At 47.1% G+C, this 22834-nt stretch overlaps 3 protein-coding genes across 10 annotated transcripts in view; 2 read left to right on the forward strand and 1 right to left on the reverse strand.

The window, feature by feature from the left end:
* GRAMD1C (GRAM domain containing 1C) overlaps nt 1–4111 on the forward strand; it is a 125851-nt gene extending 121740 nt beyond the window's left edge. For all 5 annotated transcript variants that reach the window (XM_019527555.1, XM_019527554.1, XM_019527556.1 and 2 more), the window contains 2 exons: nt 1092–1197; nt 3716–4111. In XM_019527555.1, coding sequence (XP_019383100.1) covers nt 1092–1197; nt 3716–3793 — 184 coding nt within the window. In that variant the 3' untranslated portion in view covers nt 3794–4111. The remainder of the gene's footprint in view (nt 1–1091; nt 1198–3715) is intronic.
* A 3092-nt stretch (nt 4112–7203) lies between these two features.
* ZDHHC23 (zinc finger DHHC-type containing 23) overlaps nt 7204–22834 on the forward strand; it is a 73966-nt gene continuing 58335 nt past the window's right edge. For 3 of the 4 annotated variants that reach the window (XM_019526907.1, XM_019526906.1, XM_019526905.1), the window contains exons 1-4: nt 7204–7355; nt 8647–9357; nt 10220–10387; nt 11894–12069. In XM_019526907.1, coding sequence (XP_019382452.1) covers nt 7216–7355; nt 8647–9357; nt 10220–10387; nt 11894–12069 — 1195 coding nt within the window. In that variant the 5' untranslated portion in view covers nt 7204–7215. Of the gene's footprint in view, nt 7356–8646; nt 9358–10219; nt 10388–11893; nt 15080–22834 lie in introns of those variants that run through there. The other variant, XM_019526904.1, reaches the window with a different exon arrangement.
* CCDC191 (coiled-coil domain containing 191) overlaps nt 18205–22834 on the reverse strand; it is a 64189-nt gene continuing 59559 nt past the window's right edge. Inside the window, 1 exon segment of the mRNA XM_019526911.1 lies at nt 18205–19449. Coding sequence (XP_019382456.1) covers nt 19317–19449 — 133 coding nt within the window. The 3' untranslated portion in view covers nt 18205–19316.

The following is a 22834-nucleotide window of genomic DNA, read 5'->3' on the forward strand; positions in this document are numbered from 1 at the left end:
GAGGAATAGTGTGTCATCCACTTGGGCAGGGGATTAAACTAGGTGGACCTTGAGAGGTCCCTTCCAACCTGATTCCATGAAAGGTCAAGATCCATTTTTTTCTCTTTTTTTTTAAAAGCTTCCAATTTGGAAGCATGAAGTCATTAAACGCTTATCACTTCCATTGTACTTTACAGTTTCAAATCCTGAATATGCAATCTAATTGAAATGCATGCTGCTGTTTGCAAATCCACTTGATATTCTTAGTAATCAGGCTTCTGAATTTGACTGAGTAAATGCTCTGGGAACTGGTGTGCCCTTATAAAACAGGATTTTTAGAGCTGGACAGGGCTGTTATGCTAATGATCTTATGATGCTGTTGGTTGCTCCTCTTTCATTTGTGTAAATGCAGACTTTGACATCTGTCTTGCTTCAGCTGAATTTGATATATTAATGGCAGTTTCCAAATCTACTTTGATTTTGAGAAGGGGAGAGAATGGCTAAGGGGTTCAGGCCAAGAAGGACCTTTGCAACCCAAGACTGGCAGAACTAGATCATTTTCACTTCCCTTCTGATGACAGATGTTACTTCTGTTTCAAAGTCTGAGGGAAAATGTATTGGTGGGCATGCTACTCCTTAGTATGTTTTAGGCAACGGATATTAAAAGCTAAGCCTCTAAGAAAGTGGTCACATGGGGCCAGATCCTGTTCTACTTATTAGGCGTCCAGGTGAACTTACATGCATATGTGCTTTTCTATTTCACCCTGCTTGAGTTCTGAAAATCCATTAATGCATCTACTTTTGTTATATACCTTCATCTTAGCTTTAAGACTTGAGTCACAACAAAGCAGTGAGGAGGAGGTAGAACGCACTTTTTGAATCAACTAGTTTTCAGCAACTCTAGCAGAGTGAAATGAAATCTCATGTAGGTGCCTAAGTCCGCTTCTGTGTCTAAGAGGTGAAATAGAATCCGCCCTGTAGTTTCACATAAGTATAGATAGTTTAATACAGTTCACACTACCAGTTGCCAACAAGAACTGGCACAGAACAGTGATCATTGGATATGGATGAGCTGATGTTCCCTGAAACTGAAGATCTTGTTCTCTTTTCAGCTTGGCCCCTGATGTGGTATCCAGAGAAGAAATCCCTCAGTACGACAAGGAACAAGTTCAGCATGTGAAGGGGGTACTGCAGGACTCTATTGCAATGCTTGAGCAGGTAGAGCTCCATATACTCTCCTGGACCCTCTCCCTGCATCAATGCAATTTTATTGCCGTTTGAGATCTGTGAGAAACAAATGGGTCATTTGAAAAGGGTTTAACATCCACTTGAAAGAGTATCCTGCTCCGTGAAGTAAAGAAAGCAGGCTGCAGTAGCACAATTTCAGGAAGAGTATCATTGCAGCAGTGTGGGCAAAGAAAATGCAGTTGCATCTTTGCACCTTGCTTTTCCTTTGGAAAGTGCTGCTTTCTCTTCCTATGCACAATGTCTCCTTCTCTCAGCACTACATATTTCCAGAGGTGTGGCAGTAGAATAATAAGTCCCTGGAGTCTTACAGTCACTTTACTCCTAAGAATTAGAAATGGAGCAGGCCTATTAAAGAACATATTCCATCCTAATGCCAGGGCAGGAGTGTTCCCTGTACTCCCTTGAAATGAAGCAAGCCATCAGGGTTGGTCATTTTCTTTGGGATGACTGTTCCACAGCTTGGTAATGACAAATGTGGGTGTCTAAATTTACTTTTGCAAAAACATCCAATAATTTTTTATAGTTCTACTCGCTTGGCACAAGGAAAATCCAGGCAGAAATCCAGTCTGCGAGCACAGAGAACGTTAAGAGCTTGATATGGATCTGATTGCAAATGGCTTTAAAGGGAGTTTAAGGAGGGAAGCTTAAATTTGCTTTAGTTGGGCCTAGAAATCAAGTCCTGGCAGAAGGAACCAGAAGCTGGTGGATTTAAATGACTTTAAGAAGATGGTAAGAGACTTGAATAGAGAGTGGAAAGTTTCTTGCTCTAAGGCGTTATCTGCATACTTCAAGATAAATGAATTCAGACTGGATTGGCTGCCTTTCTGATAGCAGTTTGTGCTGGAGTAATGACAAACCTGACTTCCTCTCAGGCCAAAAACCTTACTAGCTTTGCTCAGTGAATTTCTAGGAGGTGTAGGAGGACTCTGAGCAGTAAATTCTAGTGGGAGAACTTATGTTTTTTGCTGATGGGATGGAGTAGAGATTAGAGCATCTCACTAACAATGGTTTAGGCCCATACTTAAGAAACTATTTCTTGATACTGGCAGTGCTTTCCAGTGATACCCTGATTTCTAGCTTTCCTCCCTTGTTTTGAGGAAAGTAATAGTGAAGCAGCCTCCTGTGTGATCTGGAGTCCTAAGACTTCTTTACTACCTTCTGTTTAATTTACAAAAATGGTGGTAGTCTTCCTGGTGGATTATGATGGACAAAGAAAGATCAAGTGTCCATGCTCATTTGGTCTGTCGAGAATTTTTGTTAATTTGTATAAGGTGGCATGGGTATATTTATAAACCCTGGACAAGTTAAGATTAGGTTTCTTTTTTGTATGGCTTCATCCTCTTGTCTGCAAGAGGACTCGAGGGACAGTACTAGACAGTAACTTCTCCCTCAGTGGCTTGGCATTGTTCCTTCCCCTACCCCCCTCGGATTTTCTCTATACAATCAGACCTATCTTATACAACACGTGTTGGTTTTCGTTCCTTCCTGCTCCTACAAGATGAAGGTTGCAGATCTGTTGCTGGGTCGAGAAGCTGTTGTTCACTGAGGGAAGGACTGAATCGATTGACTCTGATTTTGTAATTTGTGAACCCTCTGACTTGAGTTCTATCACCATTTTCTAGGACTTGTACAGAAGTTATGTTTGTGATTGAGGGCACCATGGAGGAGCATGCAACTCCTATTCTCCTCTTAGTGCTTCACTGTTCACTTTTCCCCCACACTCCCGGGGGAGAATGCAGATAAAATAATTTTGGACCTGTGTCTTACTACCTGCCTGTAAACTGCTGCTGCTCTGATATTACCTACTTCTAGTACAGCTGGTAAATAACCTTTATTGAAAGAGGATAGAAGATTCTTACTTATTCTTTCCTTCCCTCTCCCCTTTCTGAATCTCCAGTCTCTGCTTTCCTAACTCTCTGCCACTGGAACAGTAACTAATTCCAAACTGTGAAGATGCTATTTTAAAGAGCAGGCAAAATGAAATATTTAAATGTATGGAGCGTGAATGTTACCTACTTTTCTGATCTGACAAAAATCAGCACTTTTTTTTCAAACTCCCCTCTGAAATCCTGACACACTTTAAATCCATATTATATCTTATCCTGTATAAGTGGCTAGTTCCTCAACATACAGCAGGAGGCACTACTGTAATGCCCACCTTGTGGTGGGCTTACAGTATTTGCCTTGTGCAGGAGCAATATCAAGAATAAGAGTGGTGTCACTTATTTCTTCCAAGTAGCTAGTGCAGCTTCAGTATAGTTTAGCAGGGTACAAGTGCAAAGAGTTTAGTAGCTGTACAGAAATGACAATCTATATTGTGGATTGTGCTTGCTGGGCAGCTAAAATGTGATTTAACTACAGACTACTGTTAATATGAAGGGGTGGCAGGGAATTAATTTGACTGTTAAAAAAATTGATGTTCCAGTTTTCTTACTATTGTAGCCTTGTAACTTAAGTGTTTTGGGTGGCGGGGATTATATCTCCACAGCTGAAGAGCTCCCTTTCTCTGCTACAAAGAAGCTTTGACAACCTGAACAAGACCCAGAATAGCAAGACTGAGAGTTAACCTCACAAAAGCCTACACAAGAATGAAGACGCGAGGGGTGGGGTTGGTGAGGTTGGGGGTGGACATTCTGCTGTCTCAGGACTTTTTTTTTTTTAATTTTTGCTCAGCAGGTGCCTCTAATAAAGGTCTCGGGATAAAACAAGGTGGATTTGGATCTCCCCTAGCTCTGAGAAACCTTCCTCAGTGCTCCCCTAAATATGCCTTTTGTTTTTTCTTGTGAACGGTGCACAGCTTGGAATTCCTTAGTGTGAGTGAGTGAAAACTTTTTGTACTGTACGGTAACTGTGATGTGCAAATTACAAGATGAAAACCAACCTTGGCAGAACAGTGTTTGTATTCGAATGAAATCTAAACTTTGGATTGATATGAAGAATCTTACTCTGACAGAGAGAAATAACGGGGTGGTTTGCACCTGCAGGATATTTGTATGCTTCCTCTGATGCATCCTCTACAAAACAAGACACCATTTTTAGAGGGCTTTTCAGTTTCACTCAGCATTAGCTGAAATATTCCCTGACTCTTTTTTAGGTCTATCTCTGTTCTAGCCCATTTTCCCCTTTCCCGTGCCACACCAATCCCCAAGAAAGGTTTCCTCTCCTCTCCTTTTGTAATTCCTATCAGAGGTGATGTTTTCTTACCTCCTGGCCTGAGCTTTCCCAAATGGCTTGAGTGGGGAAACTGGAGGAGCATTTTGGTCAAGGAAACAGTGTTACCAACTTGGTGGTCTTTTCCTTTCTCTTTTTGGTGCCTTTTTCTTGGTCTCTTTTCTTTCCTCCTTGGTCTCTTTTTTTTTTTTTTTTTTTTTCTTGGTTACATTCTCTTTTCTTTCTTATCACGTGGGTGTTTCTAGAATCATGCCAGATCTACATTACAGAAGCAGCTAAGTGTAATCATCTTAGGCTGGGCTGCAAACAAGTTTTTTGTAACTTATAAGGATGGGCTTTCATGCCAGTATAGACTTTGGTGGGGAAGAGCATGACCAAGATGCATGTGATTTAAAATACAGGTTTCCCTCACTTTATACAGGTTTTGCATTTGCTGTTATGCGATGACCTTTTTATACCAAAAATTTGTTGTATGCAAGGTAGATTTAGTGTGGTGGAAGCCCACAGTCAGCTGCTTTGTGCAGTGCATTGTGGGAGTGACATGCACCAAAATAGTTTCCTGTGTGGATCTGTGCTCTTTGTTCGTTGTCTGTGAAGTGTCTTTGTAGTTGCTATCTCCACTATGGTAACATTCACCACCACCCTGTGCTTGTGTCCTGTCTGCTGTTGGCAAGTACCAAAACTGTCTTGTAAAAGTGGTAGAAATGGGTCTGGGGGTCAGTACAGTCGAGGTCTTGGAACGTATCCCTATTTGTTGCATTGTAAAGTGAGTTCCCTTTATGTGAATTTGAGTTGTATGTGCGTTCCTGGAAAATGGTGCATAGCATAAAGTGAGGGAAACCTGTATGTTGAAGATGGCTATCTTATAACATAGGCAGGGCCACTGTTTTCTTCACTAGTGTATGTTAGGTTTGACTGGAACAAACCTGTTTACTGACCTGGTACGTAGTATAGTACTTGAATTCTTTTAAAGCAATATATCCAGTTGAAACTTAGGCCCTCTTTTAAATAACATATACATTTCTCCCATAGTCAAGGTTTATCACTGTCCTCTCATCAGGTTATAACTCACTTTTAATTCTTTCTAGTGCAGATGAGATTGCTTAAGTGATTTTAAAACTAGAGTATTTTGGCTATAATTTATATCTAAACTAACAGAGCTGTGTTACAACCTTATTGTCCTAGGATTCTTGCCAGGTCTCCTGACAAGGCTATAGTTGTAGTTAATGTGAAGTAGAAGACATGGCACTTTGCGGCAGTGGAAGTGTGAGCTCAATGCTGTGCTCTGTATCCACTCGCCAGAACGGGCCAAGTTGGTGACACTTAAGGTATTATTTCCTGCTGTTGATATATCGGTGTGTCCTTTCGTATGTGGGTGGATATTAGCAGCTATGTTTAGCAGCTAAGAGGCGAGGCTGTGGTTTGTCAACCATTGCTTGAAACATTGTGGCTTGTTTTTTGGCCATACGTTATACATGCATGCCAATATGTTGTCACTATGAAGAGCAAAACAATCTGCTAGCAATTTTTATTGATCAGGAAAGATTTTTTTTCTTTTTAGTTGCTCTCCTTCCCCTGCGCCCCCCTCCCCCCCTTTTTTACAGACTTTGCAATGTGAGCCTGCTTTTTTTTTTTTTTTTATAGAAGGTCGTTTTAATAGATTTTTTTTTTTCTCCCTATTATAAGTTCTTCCCAGAACGGTAGTGTTTATTTGGGATGTTCTTGTTGAGGAGCTGCTGCTGCTGTTCAGGTCAGTTTCCTGGGAGCCATTGCGTGGCCTAGTTTACACTCAGCTGAATCTTTTATTTTTGGGTTTTGTTGTGTTGTCTCTTTTAACAAAAGTGGGTAATGTTACAAGAATTGTAACTGGAAGAGTTTTGTGCATGGCTGTTGATCCACTTGTTTTGACGCCAGAGGCAGCATCCATACAAAAGCAATCATCTCGGTTTAACCGGATCCATGAAACAGCACACCTCGTATGAAGAGGCGGGGGGTCAGCCGTGGCAGGCTGAAGTTGGGGCAGAGCAGCACCATGGAGATGAGCTGGTTGGGAGACGCATGAGCTTTCGTCATTGTAGCCACCAAAGTAGGTCGTTGCTTACGAAAGGCTTGAAAGTGCTGCCCTGACATCTACCTTTTAGACAGACCCAGACTCTGGAAGGAGGACAAGGGTCATTTGGGGGTGGCCATGAAGAAGGCGGCTCTAGGTAAGGGGAGGGTGAAGCCCTGAGCAGACTACCTCCTGGAGGTGGGCCAGCATGGGCTCCATGCACACAGGCCTGGGCTAGACTGGGATTGACCCCAGTGTTGCCAGCTCTCATGATTTTTGGCATTAAAGTCCACGCTTTAGGAATGTGAGTTAGCTCTTTCTTTTATATGTCCTGCTGGACTCGGTGTGACCTCCGGAGGAAGCCCCAGGGGCAGAGGCCTTGAATTCTGGCCAGGCGTGGGGGGGGGGTGCCCTTGTGACGTAGCTCTGGCTAGAATATGCGCCTATGACGTAGCTGTGCCTGGAACGTGCCGGCCGGGATACCTGTGTGACGTCGTTGCGCAACAAACTGGCACCCTCTGGGTTCCCCCCGCGGTATAGCTCCTGCGGCCAGACGCTCTGCCCCGAGCAGCCAACTGTTGCGTTCGCCCTTCAAGCCGGTTTGTGTGACGTCACAGACGGCCCAGTCCCGCCTCTGCAGCGCTAGCATTGGCCGGGGCGGCGCTCGGCGTTCGGATGGGCGGGGGGGGCGGGGCCCGAGCCAATCGGCGCTTCCCCTGCGCTCCGAGGGGCGTGGCCTGGGTGGGGTGGCCGGGCAGAGCGGGGCTATGGCCGGCGGCGCGGGACGGGCTGGTCCCGGCCCGGAGGAGTCGCTGTGCTGCTGCGAGTACGTGGCCCGCGGCGGGGAGCGCGCGCACCTGGCAGCGGCGCTGTGCGACTGCCAAGACCTGGACGAGGGCTGCGACAGGTAGGGGAAGGGGAACGAAGGGCAGCACCAGGGCAGGCAGGGAGAGCAGAAGATCAGGCAGGCTGTGTGGGGCGGGGAGGAGGAAGCGGAGCAGGAGGTCAGGCAAGGCTGCGTGGGGCACAGAGCAGAAGGCAGTGTAGGAGATCAGGCAGGGGTGTGAGGCAGGGAGCAGCAGAAAGAGGAGGAGATAAGGGAAGAAGTAGGAAGGAGAGCAGGAACTCGGGGAGCACAGGGCACAGTAGAAAGCAGAGCAAGAGATCAGGTGGAGAACTGAAAGCAGAGCAGAAGATCAGGCAGGGAACATGGGACAGGGAGTAGAAAGTAGCAGCAGCAGGATGTATGGGGCAGGGAGTGTAAAGCAGGGAGCAGAAGGCAGAGCAGGAGATCAGGTAGGGAGCATGGGGCAGGGAACAAAGCAGCAGCAGGTCAAGCAGGGGCATGAGACTGAACAGACAGCAAGAGATCAGGCAGGGAGCAGAAAGCAGAGCAGGTGTTTGGGCAGAGAGCACAAGGAAGCGTATCAGGCTGGGGAGGGGGATCAGAGGGAGGGTGCAGGGCTAATTTGTGGTACGCCTGCGCAGAAGGTTGGCTGCTGCTGCTCTAAGCAAAGCCCCATGCCCCACTGGCGTGGAGGCTTGGCAATGGGTGCTGGAAGGCAAAGCTGGCCTAGCTCCAGCCCCCCCAGTTCTGCTTCAGGAGGCTTAGGGTGGTAATGTGAGGCTGCTGGCATTGGCCTGGAGTCTCTCTGCATCTGGAGGCCAGAAGCCTGCTCCCTTGGGCTACTGAGGCGGCCCCGGGGAGTGGGAGGAAAGGGCTGTGCTGGTCCTCTCCTCCGAGACACCCACCAGTTGCTCTGAACAGGCACTGCAAGGTGATGAATTGGCTGTGAAAACACTGTTGGGTTGGAACTGGTTTCTGGATCCAGGTTGGGTTTGTTAAAGTTCGCAGTTGGAATCGGACATGATGGAGACTAGGGGAAAAATGGGGATCTGGTTTTAATAGAGCAATAACCTTGCAGTAATCTTTTTAGAGAGGGTTTTTTTTTTTCTTCCCCAGAGGCACAGTCTGTGTCCCAGAAAGATTAAATCTACAGCAGAGAGACTCAGGCTGTGGAAGTGGGGAGGGATCTGTGGTATGAGAGTTAATGCGAACCATTTACGAAGCACTGGAGCCTCATGGTTTCTGCCAGGTTTTGAGGAGAGGCTGAGCTCTGGGAGGAGCAATCAGCACAGAAGTGTTCTCTTGGCTCCGGAGTGGGATGTGAACAGATGCCTGTGCTTTCCTCTAACAGGTTGCTGACGTGCAGATCTCTGCCCCCGGGAATGCTGGAACGAATCGCAGACACTGTCTCAGACCGCTTCCGCATCCCCTGGTTTACAGGGGCTGTAAAGGTCAATGTCAGCCTCATCCCCCCTCTGGTCTTGCTGCCCATCTTCCTCCATGTTGCAGCTTTGCACTTCCTGTTGGCTTTTGTCATCCTGGCATCCCTTCCTATCGTGGTGCTGTGGTACTACTACCTCACCCACAGGCGGAAGGAGCAGACTCTCTTCTTCTTAAGCCTGGGCCTGTTCTCCCTGGGCTACATGTACTACGTGTTCCTCCGGGAAGTGGTGCCCCAAGGCCACGTGCACCATGCTCAGGTGGCTCTCCTCACCTGTGGGCTGGTTCTCATGCTGGTGGCCTTGTCTCGAGCCAAGAGAGACCCTGGCTACCTTCCCAGCTGTACAAGCAGTGACAAATCACCGTGTCAAGGCAGCACCGAGTTGCCAAGCAGGAAAGTCCTGGGCATTGCCAGTGGGCTCCAGGGAGCAGCTGGGCCTGGTGTCCCCAGCAGCCGTGTTGTGAATGGGGACACCAAGGGCTATTCCCGAACACCTGCTGAGGGATCCGCCGAGGCAAAGGAGGACTGGTGCCCCAAGTGCCAGGTGGTTCAGCCAGCCCGAGCTGGGCACTGCCGGCTGTGTGGCAGGTGTGTACGGAGACTGGACCATCACTGTGTCTGGTAGGTTCTGTGAGCTGCTGAGATGGCTTTTTGTGGTCTCTGGTCTGCATGACAGATCAGGCTGCTTCTAGCGAGGGACTCGCAGGCTTTCCCTTCTATATTCAGAGCTGTTCTTTGCCCCATATGAGGTGACCAGGAGCCACTGATGTAGCAGACTAGCGTTTGGTCTCTACACCCTTCTTTGCAGGAAACCCTTCAGCTGTCGTTCTAGAGCTGTGCTAAACCCCTGCAGTGGGATTGGACAAAAGGGACATGGGCTTCTTGCTGCCTTTCCAATGTGCTCTGAACAGGAGCAGATGTGACCTGCTCAAGTGCCTGCAATTTGTATTGCCCTGGGAGCTGCCTTGGTGCTACTGCAGTAGAGGGGAGAGCGTAAAGCCCAGGCACCTCTGACAAGGTTGCCACCTCCCTCTCTTAGGGCCCCCTCTGTCAGGCAGTCTGCAGTGTGTGGGCGACTCCCATAGGAGTCCTTTGTATCTAGATACCATCTAGATGAGTGGTTCCCAACCTTTTTAGACCGTGGACTGGAAGTGACCATGGAAGCTGCAGTCCAGAAGTGACCGGCATACTGCGAAGCAGCAGCCAACCTTTTTTTATACTCGGTATAAAAAATTGGGCTACCGGTCCGCAGTATGCTGGTCACTTCCGGACTTGTAGATGAGCAGCCAACCCTTTACGGCCCAGTACAGGGCTGCGGCTCAGGGGCTGGGAACCTCTGACCTAGATCACTGCCCGAGGCCCATAAGCGATTTTCTTTGCCTGCTGGCTGTTATATAGATGCACCTTAGAGCCAGATTTCCTGACAGAAGAGAATGAGGGAGATGCAAAGTATTTAACCCCTTCCTTTCTTTGCTCATTGGAGGATTAACAACTGTGTCGGGGAGCAGAACCACCAAGCATTCATCCTCGTACTCTCCTTCTTCCTGCTCACGGCTGTGTACGGGATCGTGCTGACCCTGAACACCATCTGCAGAGGCCAGGCCACATTCTTGGCGCTGTTCTACTGCCCAGGGGTCTATTCAGACTACAGGTGAGAAATCTGCTCTGGGCCAGGATGAGGGGTGGGGACTTTAGGCCTTTCCTGAGAGGTCGTACTGTGGAGCTCTGCTCCCTTTTCTCCTGCAGCTGCTGACAGGTTGCCCCTCCATCCCCTGTGGTCAGCATCATGCCAAACATCCCATGTATTTACCTCGCCACAGCTCTGAGCAAGCACTCTGCTCATTTTACAGATAGGGAAGCTGAGGCACAGTAAACTTGCCAGTGTCATATAAACAAGTCTTTGGCAGGATTTGAAAGTAGGTCCCCTGTGCCTTTAAACAACTTGGTCCTTTCTTCCTGCTCTGTCCTTTCTCCCATCCTCAGTGTGTGAGGCTTCCAACCCAATGTTCTCTCACTTAATTCCTTTATAGTCCCTGCTATTAGAGTCCCAAGCCTTTCCACCCTCCCCGCTCACAGCCTTGGTGTGTTCACCTTGGCTGGCTGCATCTTATCCCTTCCCCTTCTTTCTTAGTTTGTCATCCCTTAGTGCCAGTATGTGTGTTCCAGTATCTCCTAAAACCTTAGAACCAGATCAGGTTTTCAGTATGCTAAGCACCTAGGAAGAGTTGACCCTAAACTTCTGTGAACTTGGCTTCAAAGGGCTTATGGTCTGAATAAGAGGGTGTTGGGGGCAGGAGGATTGGGTTGGAAGAATGCAAGGAAGTGGTCAGGGTGACAGTTAGCAAAGGAAGTGCCAGGCCCATGTTTTGGTGGGATTTTTAGATGTGTGGTATAGCTGGGCAATGCCCAGGAAGTAGGGAAGAGAAAGGTTGATTGGAATGAGGAAGAAGTTGTAGGGAAGGGTGTTGCCATGACTAGATCAGAGTCCAACGCAGATTGAGGTGACAGTGGCTGGTGCTGGCTGCTGCCAGGTGGGGTGGGACCTTTCTGTTTAGGATGCCAGTCAGGTAAGTCAGGCATCCTGGTTCTTCTCCCTGCTTCCCCCCATGACTTGCTGTACAACCCATGGCATATAACTTCACTCCTGTGGGCATCTGTGTGTCCACCAAGAAGGAGGTGGAGTTAATACCCCTCTCTGTGGGAGGTGGCAAAAGGGCTGGCCTAGTAAGAGAGCACTGGGCTGCACCACAATGGCACTTAGGTTCTACTTCTGGCTGGGCCACTGGCTCCGAGTGCCTGTGGGCAAGTTGCTTCACCTGCCTGTGCCTCAGTTTCCCCATCTGTATAATATGGGTAAGAGTTTTCCTGCAAAGAGCACTGTGCGAGACCAAGGCATTGTTTCACCATTGCCCTGTGTCAGTTTAACTTGTGGTGCAAATGTCATTGCATCGTTATGGAGGGTTGCTGTGAGGTTTTAATGTTTGGAAAGGCCTGGGCTCATCTGAGGCAAGGGGCTGCAGAAGAACAACACTTGGCTGTTGTAAGTCGTGAGGAAAGTGGTTGAAGGGTTGTGTTACAAAGGGAAAGCAGCTGTGCCAAAACCTAAAAGGCTGCCATCTCCCATCTCTCTCTCTCTCTCTTTTATCCTTGCTGCCAGTTCTGCTCTGTCATTTACCTGTGTGTGGTACTGCACCATTGTGACGTCTGGCATGGGCTACATCCTCCTCATCCAGCTGCTGAACATCAGCTACAATGTGACCGAGAGGGAAGCTCGGATGGCTCTCCGGGACAACACTGGGCGTCGACTTTTGGGCGGGTTGGTGGTAGATACGGGTCAGTATAACCGAGGTTTCCTATGCAACTGGGGCCAGTTCTTGAGTCTGGGGTCACCTGCCCCACTGCGTTGTGCTGAAGACATAGTGTGAATGCGGCCTTCTTGCTGATCACATTGACTTGCAGTGGAAGTGAATGCTGCCTTCCTTCCACTGGGCTCCCAACACTATTTCATTCTGGGTTGACTTGCGGGCTGCTCATATCAGCATCTAAAGAGGCACTGAAAGGCAGATGCTTCTCACAGGCTGGCAGCCAGCAGCAGGTAGCATAACCAGTTAAGCCATACACACAGACTGTGGGGTTGGGGAGAAGACACCATCCTTCTTTCCTGCTCATCTCCATCATAAAGTGATTTGTGCACAGGGTTCACCAGGCTGGCACAGGACTTAGAGCCTGGGCTCTGGCAGGTCTGCACTCATGCATCAAGATCGATGCCATCCAGTGCCGTACTTCAAGGCCTCATTGTAGGGGTCAGGATGAAGTCCCTTGCTGTTCCTTCCACCCCTTTTTCACCCACATGCAATATTTTGCAGCTGAGTGGATGCCTGGAGCCAAGAGCAAACCTGCCCACTGCCTGGGGCAGGGTTTCAGATGGCTTGGAGGATATTTAAAAAGGGCACCATCTAGTGGTTGCTTTTTTTTCCTGTTGGACCCCTCCCTTCTCTCTTGTGCATCATTCTCCATCTTTCCTTCCATCCATCAGTGTTAGTGCTTCTATTAAGTGCCTTTGTGAGCAACACAACTCTAGGGTTGTCTGAAACCATCTCGGCTCTTAGCCTGCCAAAAGGTGTTATTCCATCCCTGTCTGTGACAGAGTGAGAAGGGAAGACTGGTCCCATTTCATGCAATAGTCCTCTCTCATCTCTGGCGCCCTGGGGAGACTGAGTTAATCCCAGGACTTGACTTGATTTCCTTGAAATATTTTTAGCTCTGTTGGCAACTTCAGTCATCAGAGAGCTGGTAAATATTTTCCAAGGAGGAAAGCTGTCAGTTCCTAAGTAACTTAGTAAGTAGTATGTTGTAGTTGTAATGGACCAGGGAGATGACAGAAGCAAGATTTGTGACATGAGATCATATATCTTTTCTTGGCCCACCTTGTAGAGATGGGAAGATGACATTTTAGGCTAGAAGTGTTGTGTCAGGACTGGCAGAGCAAGTCACATTCCAAGCTAAGGACAAGCAATTAAAATAATTGCTTTAGTTTAACCAAATTTGGTTAATGAATTTGACCATGTGAAAAGGAGGGGGGTGTTAGTCAACTGTGGGCCACTTCCCTCAGGTGGTAAAGTTCATGAACAAAATTCTAACATGCTTTCTGTTCTTAGTTCCCTCTTGGAGCGTGACTGCCTCTTCCCCAGACATGATGAAGTTTGCATCCTATCTCCCTATAAGTAGGTCTAATAAGTAGCTCTGGAGAGGAGCTGGTCTTTGAGGGTGGGCAAATAGTCCCTTGTCTGATGATGCTACTGCCTTTATAATGACCTCTGTCCTCATCAGGAGGAAGGGTGTGTGGGGGGGTGGTGGTGGTGGGGTTGTCTTCTCCTGGTAGCATCATTTCAATCCTTCTATTCTATGATTTGTGATAGATGGCTCCCCACAGAAATTCTGCATTTTGGCTCCTTCTCTTCCATTCATTGAGAATTTGTATGGGTCCTGATAATCAACCTGTTTTTCAAAGGAGCCACAAAGGTGAGAACAGAATGATCCTAGAAGCAGGGGCTGAAGGAAGGACCCCAGAGGAGGCACCTGAATGAAAACACCAGCTTGGTGTGGTGCTAGATGATCTGATGTCTTGCTTCACCTGCACTTCCCTGGGCTTCTATTTCAGGCAAAATGTGTGAGCTGGTGTGTTTTCAATCAGTATGGTTATGAAACACCTTCATAATTTGGCATATGTGGCTAGAAAAGCCCAGGACTTTGAGAGCAAAGCAGTACTAATGAGCTGAGCAGAGCTGAGATGCAAGAGTAGAGATGGGAGGAATTTTGCTCTAATTACTGATAAATGTTCACTCCATTACTTAGTTACCTGTGCTGGAAGACAGCATGGGGCTGCTTGGAGACTGGAATTTGGCACAAGAAGCTGTCCCTTCCAAACAGCTGGTAGAGGCCTTTGGTAAAGAATGTGGAGGGCCAAGTTTGTCTTACTACTGTAACTTTGGCCCCCAGAACTGTCAGCTCAACACCTTTCACAACCATTGTACGTACTTGCAACACACTGCCTAAATTAAGTTGAAATAATGACACTTTGCACTGTTCTGTTCTTTGTAGCAGCGTGTGTGCTTTCCATAACGCAGAGGTAATTGGTGAGTCTTAGCGGGCTGTTGCGCTTGGAGCCCAGAGATGTGGAAAGAACTTTTATTTGATTTCTTTTTTGTGAATAGTTCTTTCTCACTTCCTTCCTCTGACTGGGGATGACCCAAGGAAAGTGGAGACTCCAGCCCCCTGCTGATCCCTGATGCAAAATGAAGATCAGTTGCACATCTTGTGTTAATCCCTCCAGCAGCTAGGAGAGACTCAGATTTCATCTGGGACTGGAAGTCTGAGCCCAGGGTCATGCTTGCATCAAAAGCTTTACGTCCATGCTAATTAGCTGCAAGTGTTTCCATAGCAAGAATGTGTATAGAGGGGGCCTGCTGGGATATGCTGAAATCAAGGGGGAGCCTGTAGGGAGGGGAATCTTTATGGCACTGCACTGATCTCTCTACCTTGGCTCGACAGCAGGAAAGTAGTTTGGCACACCTCTTTCCTGTTGGGACTTTGGAAAGGCTTGAGAGAGATGCCTTCTGAGCCAAAAATTTAAAAAGGCACTTTGAAGGTGCATAGTTTAGAGCACAGAATGGGGTGGGGAGGGTGGCTTCCCTTCCCTTCCTTGCTCCAGGCTTCCCTCAATCAAATGAGGGAACCGGCGTGCTGGTTTGTGTGTACAGCATCCTTTTGTAGTGGGAATCAGAACTGCCTGGACACAGCCTGGATTTTTGCAGCAGCAGATCTGTGGACTCTCCGTATGGAGCAACAAGGCCATAAATTGCACCCTGTTTTTTTTTTTTAATGGCCACCACCTTGTTTACAATCCAAGCCTTTCCCTTGGAAGATTACCTCATGAATGCCTTCTTGGAGCTGGAAAGCACAGTCAGAGCAGGAATAGGCAGAAGAATGTGGCCATGCACTGCAAACTTTGCATTTCTGATTGTTGGACCTTCCTTTGAATACCCACAGCTATTAGCAGCAAGTCAATGAAGGGTAACTACCCCACAACGTTGGTAGGGATGGTGGACTGTCTCGTGCGAAGAATGTTCTGTTTTACTCGTCTTGTCTTGTTTAACCCCATGTGGCCTCACTGGTAGTAGAAAGCTAATATCTGGTATGTTGTGGTGGGATTATAAAGGATTGGCTTTGGGGTCTGGGAGGAAAGGGCAGCAGCATGAAACTAACAGCCTGTTGGAGCACTGTGGTGTAGTAAGCTGGGTCACGGGGGGAGGTTGGCTGGAGAGGTGGGCTCCAGGTTGGGCACCCTGCTGAGATCAACTGATGCTCAAGTGGAAGCTCCTCAAGGCAAGGTCATGCTTTTGTGTGTGAAGTATCATGCATACATGTATAGCAATGAAGAAATATAGTCCAGGCCCTTCAGAGTTCTTGCTGTGCAGTGGCAGAGTTTAAAGCTGTTCCAAAAAAACCCCCCAAACAAACCAGGGAAGGACTTCAGCCATTTTTTTTTTCCCTTTTAACTTGCTTTTCTCCCATCAAAATGTTGGAATGGATGTTTTATCCTCCCCCCTTTGTGTTCTCCTTTTGAGGCTTGTACTGTTACTCTGTGGTGGGCATTGTGCAGGCCAGGGTGAACCTGAAAGAGCCAAGACTCTCATAACACTTGCCTACTGTTGTGGTATCCAACCCATGCACAAATACTAGTGCCCTATTGTTTGGTGAGTTCAGTGCTGCTGATGCACTAGTTGCATGTTGCGAGCGATAACTTGGCATTCTGCCTTAACTGTGTCTTCTCAGCCATGTGTTTGTTCTGTGGTAGACACTCTTGTAGACCAGTCTTAGGACTATGTAACCCATCCCCACCACTTAACCTTTAGGGTTGGTTGTGTTTTTTTGTTTTTTTTTTTTGTTTTTTGTTTTTTTTTTTTTCAAATGACAGTACTCACTGCTGACCAAGAATTGCCACTGCCAGTGATTCTAAACACATTTCTGCCTCCATGCTGTAATGGTGCTTTTATTTTTTTTCAATGTAGATTGTTTCAAGTGTCTTAACCTTTTACAGCAAATTTTATTTTTTTTCTAGAGTGGATACTGCCTGACTACCTAGTATCTTAAAGTCATTGAGTATATGATTGTCTGTGAATGTATATTGCCTTATTAGGGCAGGAAGCGTACATGCGTTTGTGTATGTGTGTGTTTGCGTGCAGTCATGAATGTGTGTTCCTTCTACAGTTTTCAGTGAAGCTGTTAGCTCTCTAAGACTTTCTTCCAGCCCCAGGTTGTTTGTAAAGGGATGATCCTGCAAGAAGCAGATGAGGTTCTTCCTGAAATTGCAAATTGGACTTCTCAAGAGCTTGTGTCTTTATAGAACTGTTTTTAATGATACAGTGAAAGATACAAGATCTAAAAAAATTGTTTCTACTTAAGTGCGTGTTGGGTAGGTTTTTTTTGTCCCTAGGTTTTGGGAGGAATCCTAACATGAAATGCTGTACTTGTGAGCTTTATTGAAAGAAGTATGTTATGTGTCCACTTTGTAACATGGCCAGCATATTGAGATGGATGCAGTTCTGATTTTCAAATAAATAGTTATCTATTATCTATGGCATGGTCTTGGTTAATATATCCTCTATTACAGGGGTCAGCAACCTACAGCTCATGGGCCAGATCCAGCTGGTTTGAGCAGCGAGGGACTCTGCTCATGCTGCAGCCAGGCTCCTGGGCCTTGATAGAAGGGGAGTTCTTCCTGTGGTAAAACGTAGGGAGAAGGTAGCAGTGGTGGCCAGGTCCAAGTGCTTGCCCGTCTCGGACCCAAGGTGGGTCATTCTGGTCCCCTGCTGGAAAAGGCTGCTAACCCCTGCCCTATTACAAGGCAACTGTGTGCTTCAGGGCAATTTTGCTGTATTCCAAAAACCTACATTTCCATTTAGATTCAGTAAAGCCTGTAGTGACTGAAAGTTACTTACTGGTCTATGGTATTTTCAACTCAAAAGGTAATTTTTAGAGAGCGAGAGATATTGGCTGATATATTTAGAAAATAGGAAGTCTCCTTGAAGGAAAAAAATAAGTTTTAGTTTTTGGTTTTGTTTTACATTAGGATAAAACTGGGATGTTTGGGTTTTTTTGCACAGATTTTTTCCAAAATATAGAGTCTGTTACCATGGTGTAACCAGGTGACTAGAGTACTTGCTTGGGATGTGGATTTTCTGAATGACAGCATGGCCCTGAACCTAGGTCTCCTATATCTTGGGTGAGTTAGTTTTCCTTTTGAAGGTTAAAGTTACTAACAAAGGGAAGATAAATGGGGACTTGCTTGTGCTCATGGCTAGGCACAGGTTGTGCAGTCTTTATAGCTGTATCATGGAGGAACCTTTAATGTACACTGAATACTCCATATGTATGATCTTGAAGATAGTATGGCATTTCTTTCTCATGAAAGAAATATGGAGAGGCCTAAAAGCCAAGGCCAGGGGTAGGGCACTCGCCTGGGAGATAAAGGGGATAGGCTCAGCTCTGGTTGTTATGCCTTCAGCTTGGCTACCCAATCTATAAGACTTCTTTTGAAGTCCCCTCAAGACAATTTCCTTCGTGGGCATATAACTTGAGAATTGTTGCATCTGAGTAGATCCCTCCGATGGTTCAATTTTTGTAATGAATTTTTCAGACAGGCATTTTTAGCTTGGCTTTTTACCAGGTGTCCAATGGACAACTGGCAACCCTGCAACCTAGGGGAACACTTGCAGAAGCAGGGGGATCAGCTGACTCCTTCCCTGCCAGTATCAGCCCTTGTGACCCACCCATAGCACCTCCACAGCCCAGCATTGCGAACCACTGCTCTAGAAGACTGGATCTTCACTCCGTTTTAACTCCTGTGTTTATAGGCTTATTTTGACTAGGTGGTTACATGCAATAGTAAATCACGTGAAACAGCTCCTAGTCAAAAGCCTTAATCAACAAAAGGCCAGCTGTGTTCAGGGCAAAAATGCTCAAATATAGCCTCAGTGGGGAGCCTAAGCTTTAGCATGAGCTGTGCTGGGGGAATTAAAGTGCAATTTGCCCTGTCCTAGGCTAGAGGTCTAAGTGTTAAACTTTCATAGCTCAATCCTCCTCCATATGCATCTTTAAGTCCAGGCTAATTTGAACAAGCTGCCTGAGGAACCAGAAGTCTTACCTACGTTAGCACAACACTCCACCCAGGATATATACTAGCCCTTGTATAGACGGCACTGCTCTGACATGGCAAAATTACTTCTGGGACTGAAGCAGCTTGTTCAGAGCTAGCTCAGGTACCTCTACATAGCACTGCACTGGGCTATAGGGTCAACCCTCAGTTAATTACCATAATTTCTATACAAGTGCTGGCTGGCATGTATACAGTTATGTTAGCTGTCATAAAGGGTACCATTTTCCTCACCCCAGACCCTGTGTCTACAAGTTTTTAGCAGCTGTCCCTCATGGGCTGGGTTCTGTGCACTATTCCACAGCACAAGGGCTGTTCAATGACACTGCTGTCTTGGATTGTCAAAGGACTCAGTTTATTTATCTTTGCATAAAGCCACAGCGTGTCACCTCATAGAGGATATGGGCTACAGAAAGGTACCTAGGACTCTGCTCCAGGATATAAAAGCACGTTTTGGTTCTGGGCTGGCTTTGCCTTAGGGCAGATGTTTGAGTCTCACTTCTACAGCCAGAGTCTAACTACAGCAAAAACAATCCCCCTGTGGACTGCATTTCAGCTGGAATTTATCCTGCGCAATATCTCACAACCTACCAAGCAAGGTGTTGCTGTTCCATTGTGGGGCTCAGAAGGTAGAAAGCAAAGCCAACAGCCTGGTTGCCAGTGTTACATTCAGTCCGGAAACAGAAGAACCAGAAAGAGGTTCTGGTTGCTTATCCATCAGCCTACCACCCCTCCTGCCCCACATGGGGAAGAGCTTGGGTCCCTCGGATGTATGAGCTTGGCCCCCTACAGACACAGCCTTCCTCTTGCATTTGTTCTGCTCATCATAGAAGCCGCTCTTCTGTCTCCGTTCTGCCCTAGTTTGTCATGTGCAGAAGTCGGGGAGAATTTCAGCAACTCTCCGCCGCAGCTGCTCCCTCCTTGCCTCTTTCTCTTTTTCCTCCTTCATCAGGGTTGGGTATTGTCTCCAGGCATGGAACATGGTCAGAGTCATTCTCCTGTGAGAGACATAAAGATAGAAAGAATGGAAATGAAATGGGGGGAGTGGAATGGATGATCTTGCGCCCACAGGCATCAAAAGCCTCTGCTCTATCACAGTTTATCTATAGTTCCTCCCATAAAACGCACAGAAAGGATTAATCTCTATTGCTACAGCTAGGGCAGTGAGAGGTTACAATGATCTAGTGCAGGTGTCTTAATTGTACCTGTCAGTCATTCCAGAATAATAATGTACTACTCTTCTCGGTCACCTGTCCTCAGAGGACCCAGCTCACCTTTTCTGGTTGGATTCATTGGACAGTGTTTACTCAGTTCTCTGAAGAGAGAGGATGCTACAGAAAGGCTAAAACAGGTCCTATAAAGTGTAGGGGGCAAGAAGGACAACTTTCCATAATGTAAACTGCTGGCTAACAAGCCCACTTACTTTCCCTTGGCCTGGGTCCTTCTCCACGCCTCCAGTTTACTATGCCTGTTACGCTGATCCGAGCACCTTCTTAACTCTACTTATTAGCCATGTAAATCCACCCTGATGTTGAACTGAGAGAATGCTCTTCATTGACAACACCATTTTTGGGTTTGGTTTCCCTGGATTGTCCCAGGACCCAGCAGTGATGGAGCTTGTCTAGGCTGATCCTATGTTTACTATTGTATTTAGAGGGTGTAGACAGATACGTTACATTGTTTTGTTTTTTTACACCAATAGTAAGTTACAGTGATGTCCACAGCCAAGAGGTGACCAGCTCTTCCCAGGTAGTTCCCCACAGCAGGCAGTAATACAGTACCTTGCTACCAGGGACAGGTAGCTGATTCCACCCTGTTTTGCATCAAGCAAATGACTACCGTGGAACAAAACTGATGAGAGCTGGAACTATGCCAGTGTAACTTAGGTTGCTGTATCATTATTCCAAACTCTGAGTAACTCCCCCAGTGTAGATTGATTTACACAGGTATAGGACTGTACACTATGTCTACTCCATATTTACACTGGCCTAAAGGAAGATTACACTAGTGTAATTGTGTTGTGTATCTGCACATAGAAAAGTGAGTGTGATTCTACATCTCTGCTCTGTATGGTCTTTGGCACTGGACAGGTAAAATATTTAAATCAACATTATCAGCATTACACCAGTGGAGGAGAAAAAAAAAAAGTGAGCAAAAGATGCAAGCCTCTAAACTTGGGTAAGTTTCCCCTGAAATAAGCGGGATAAATCTTTACTACTATAAGTTACACCACTTTGGATGCTGTCAGTCCACATCCATCCTGGAGTAGCTCTTGGCTCGTCTGCCCCCTAGTGGCAAAGCACATTAACAGCCACCTATTGTGTGTATTACCCTGGGATCGATGCACATCTGTTGGTTCCTAATCCAAGTGTAATTCAGATGTATATAAAAACAATCTAACCTACAAAGAGGTATGTGTTAGTCTCCCATGGCTGTTGACATTTTGTTACAGCCAGTAAAGCAAACAGCTCAGGGCATAGACCGACTAAGCTGTGTCCGTTCAGCTTTATCATTAACAAAGTCATCATTTCAGACCTTTGCAGAATCGGGTATGAGCAGAAAAGGCAGAACCAGCTGGATTCTCAGACTGCAAGTGGAGGTTACAGCTAAGTGTGTTTGCATTTGTAAACTGGGCCTACTTCAGCCTAGAACATTGCTGAGTAAGACCAGTGCTGGAGATCACATAATATTATTCCTTGACACATTCTAATGCCACTTCAAGGATTCTCTAAAATACCTTTTTAAACAGAAGCCATGCAGCCAAATCCATTAGTGGGCTTTAAAAGCTTTAACCATTCACTTCCTGCTGCCTTTTTCAGCAACTTCAGAACTGTTGGAAAGGGTAGGGGCCACTCCCTCCACTCATCTGCAGGTAAAGTCTCACCTGAGGCAAACACTGCTACTGACAATTCAAGGCAAGTCATGAGTAGGGCCCTGAGAAAATTGTGGATTTCTCGTAGAAAATTCATGGCATGTGTGTGGCTAAAGTATAATTTTTTTTATGGAATATTCATGAAACTACATTGATCTTGGCAAATGGGTCCCGGTAGTTCTGTGAAAAATGATACTTTAGCCATGCACGTGCGGCAGGCATGCACACCATAGGCACCAGGTCAGGGCTAACGGGGCTTAGCCTTCCCCAAATGCAGGGCAGTGGTGGCATAGGCTCTGGGCAGCTGCAAGGGGGGGGTGGGGGGAGGCATGCACTGACATAAAGCCGGGATCACACCCCAGCAGCGTGCAGAGCAGCATCCACAGCAGGCAAGTCTGTGAAGGGGAAGGGGTGTGGTGGGGGAGGGGCAGCTCGAGGGCCCCACAGTGAGGGGGAGTGTGGGGCAGGTGTAAATGAGGCCCTGGATGGGTTGTGGGAAGTTTGGAGCCTGGGCAGCTTGTCCAGACGCGTGGGGGGGAGGGCTCCCACCACTGCACATGGCACAGGAGGCACATACCCACAGGGTTTGTGTGGGGTGAGGATGGACTGCTGCTGTGAGCTGGGCTTTGCGCCCCGCTGCCACTGCCTTGGAAGCTTTATGAGCACTTGTGGTGCTCTGGCGAGGTGCCAGAGGACTGGAAGATGGCCAATGTGGTTCCCATTTTCAAAAAAGGGAGGAAGGAGGACCCAGAAAATTATAGGCCTATTAGTCTTACCTCAGTCCTGGGGAAGCTCTTCAAGAAAATTATCCAGGAACACGTCGGTGAGGGACCAGCATGGGAGTATATGCTTAGGGGCAACCAAGCTGGTGGCCTTCTATGATCAGGTCACTAAATCCTTGGATGCAGGCATCACTGGATGTAATCTTTCTGGACTTTAGAAAAGCCTTTGACACTGTCTCTCACCCCATTCTCATTAAAAAATTAGGTGATGGTGGTGTCGATCCCTACACGGTCAGATGGATCACCAATTGGCTGCAGGGCCACACCCAGGGAGTGGTGGTGGATGGGTCATTTTCAACCTGGAGGGATGTGGGCAGTGGGGTCCCCCAGGGCTCAGTCCTCGGGCTCCCACTGTTCAACATCTTCATCAGTGACTTGGATGAGGGGGTGAATAGCACCTTGTTCAAATTTGCAGATGACACTAAGATGTGGGGGAATGTGGGCATGCTAGAGGGCAGGGACAAGCTGCAATCAGATCTGGACAAGTTACGGGGGTGGGCAGGTGAGAATATGATGGGTTTCAATACTGACAAGTGCAAGGTGCTGCACCTGGGGAGGAAGAACCAGCAGTGTACCTACAGGCTGGGAACTCCCCTCTTGCCAGCACAGAGGCAGAAAAGGATCTCGGAGTCAATAATGACTCAAAGATGAACGTGGGCCATCAATGTGGGGATGCAGTCAGAAAGGCTAACTGCACCTTTGTCATGCATCCACAGATGCATCACGAGC

Source organism: Gavialis gangeticus, unplaced genomic scaffold (assembly GCF_001723915.1).
Source record: "Gavialis gangeticus isolate Ggan-Ray unplaced genomic scaffold, GavGan_comp1, whole genome shotgun sequence".
NCBI classification, from domain to species: Eukaryota; Metazoa; Chordata; order Crocodylia; family Gavialidae; genus Gavialis; species Gavialis gangeticus.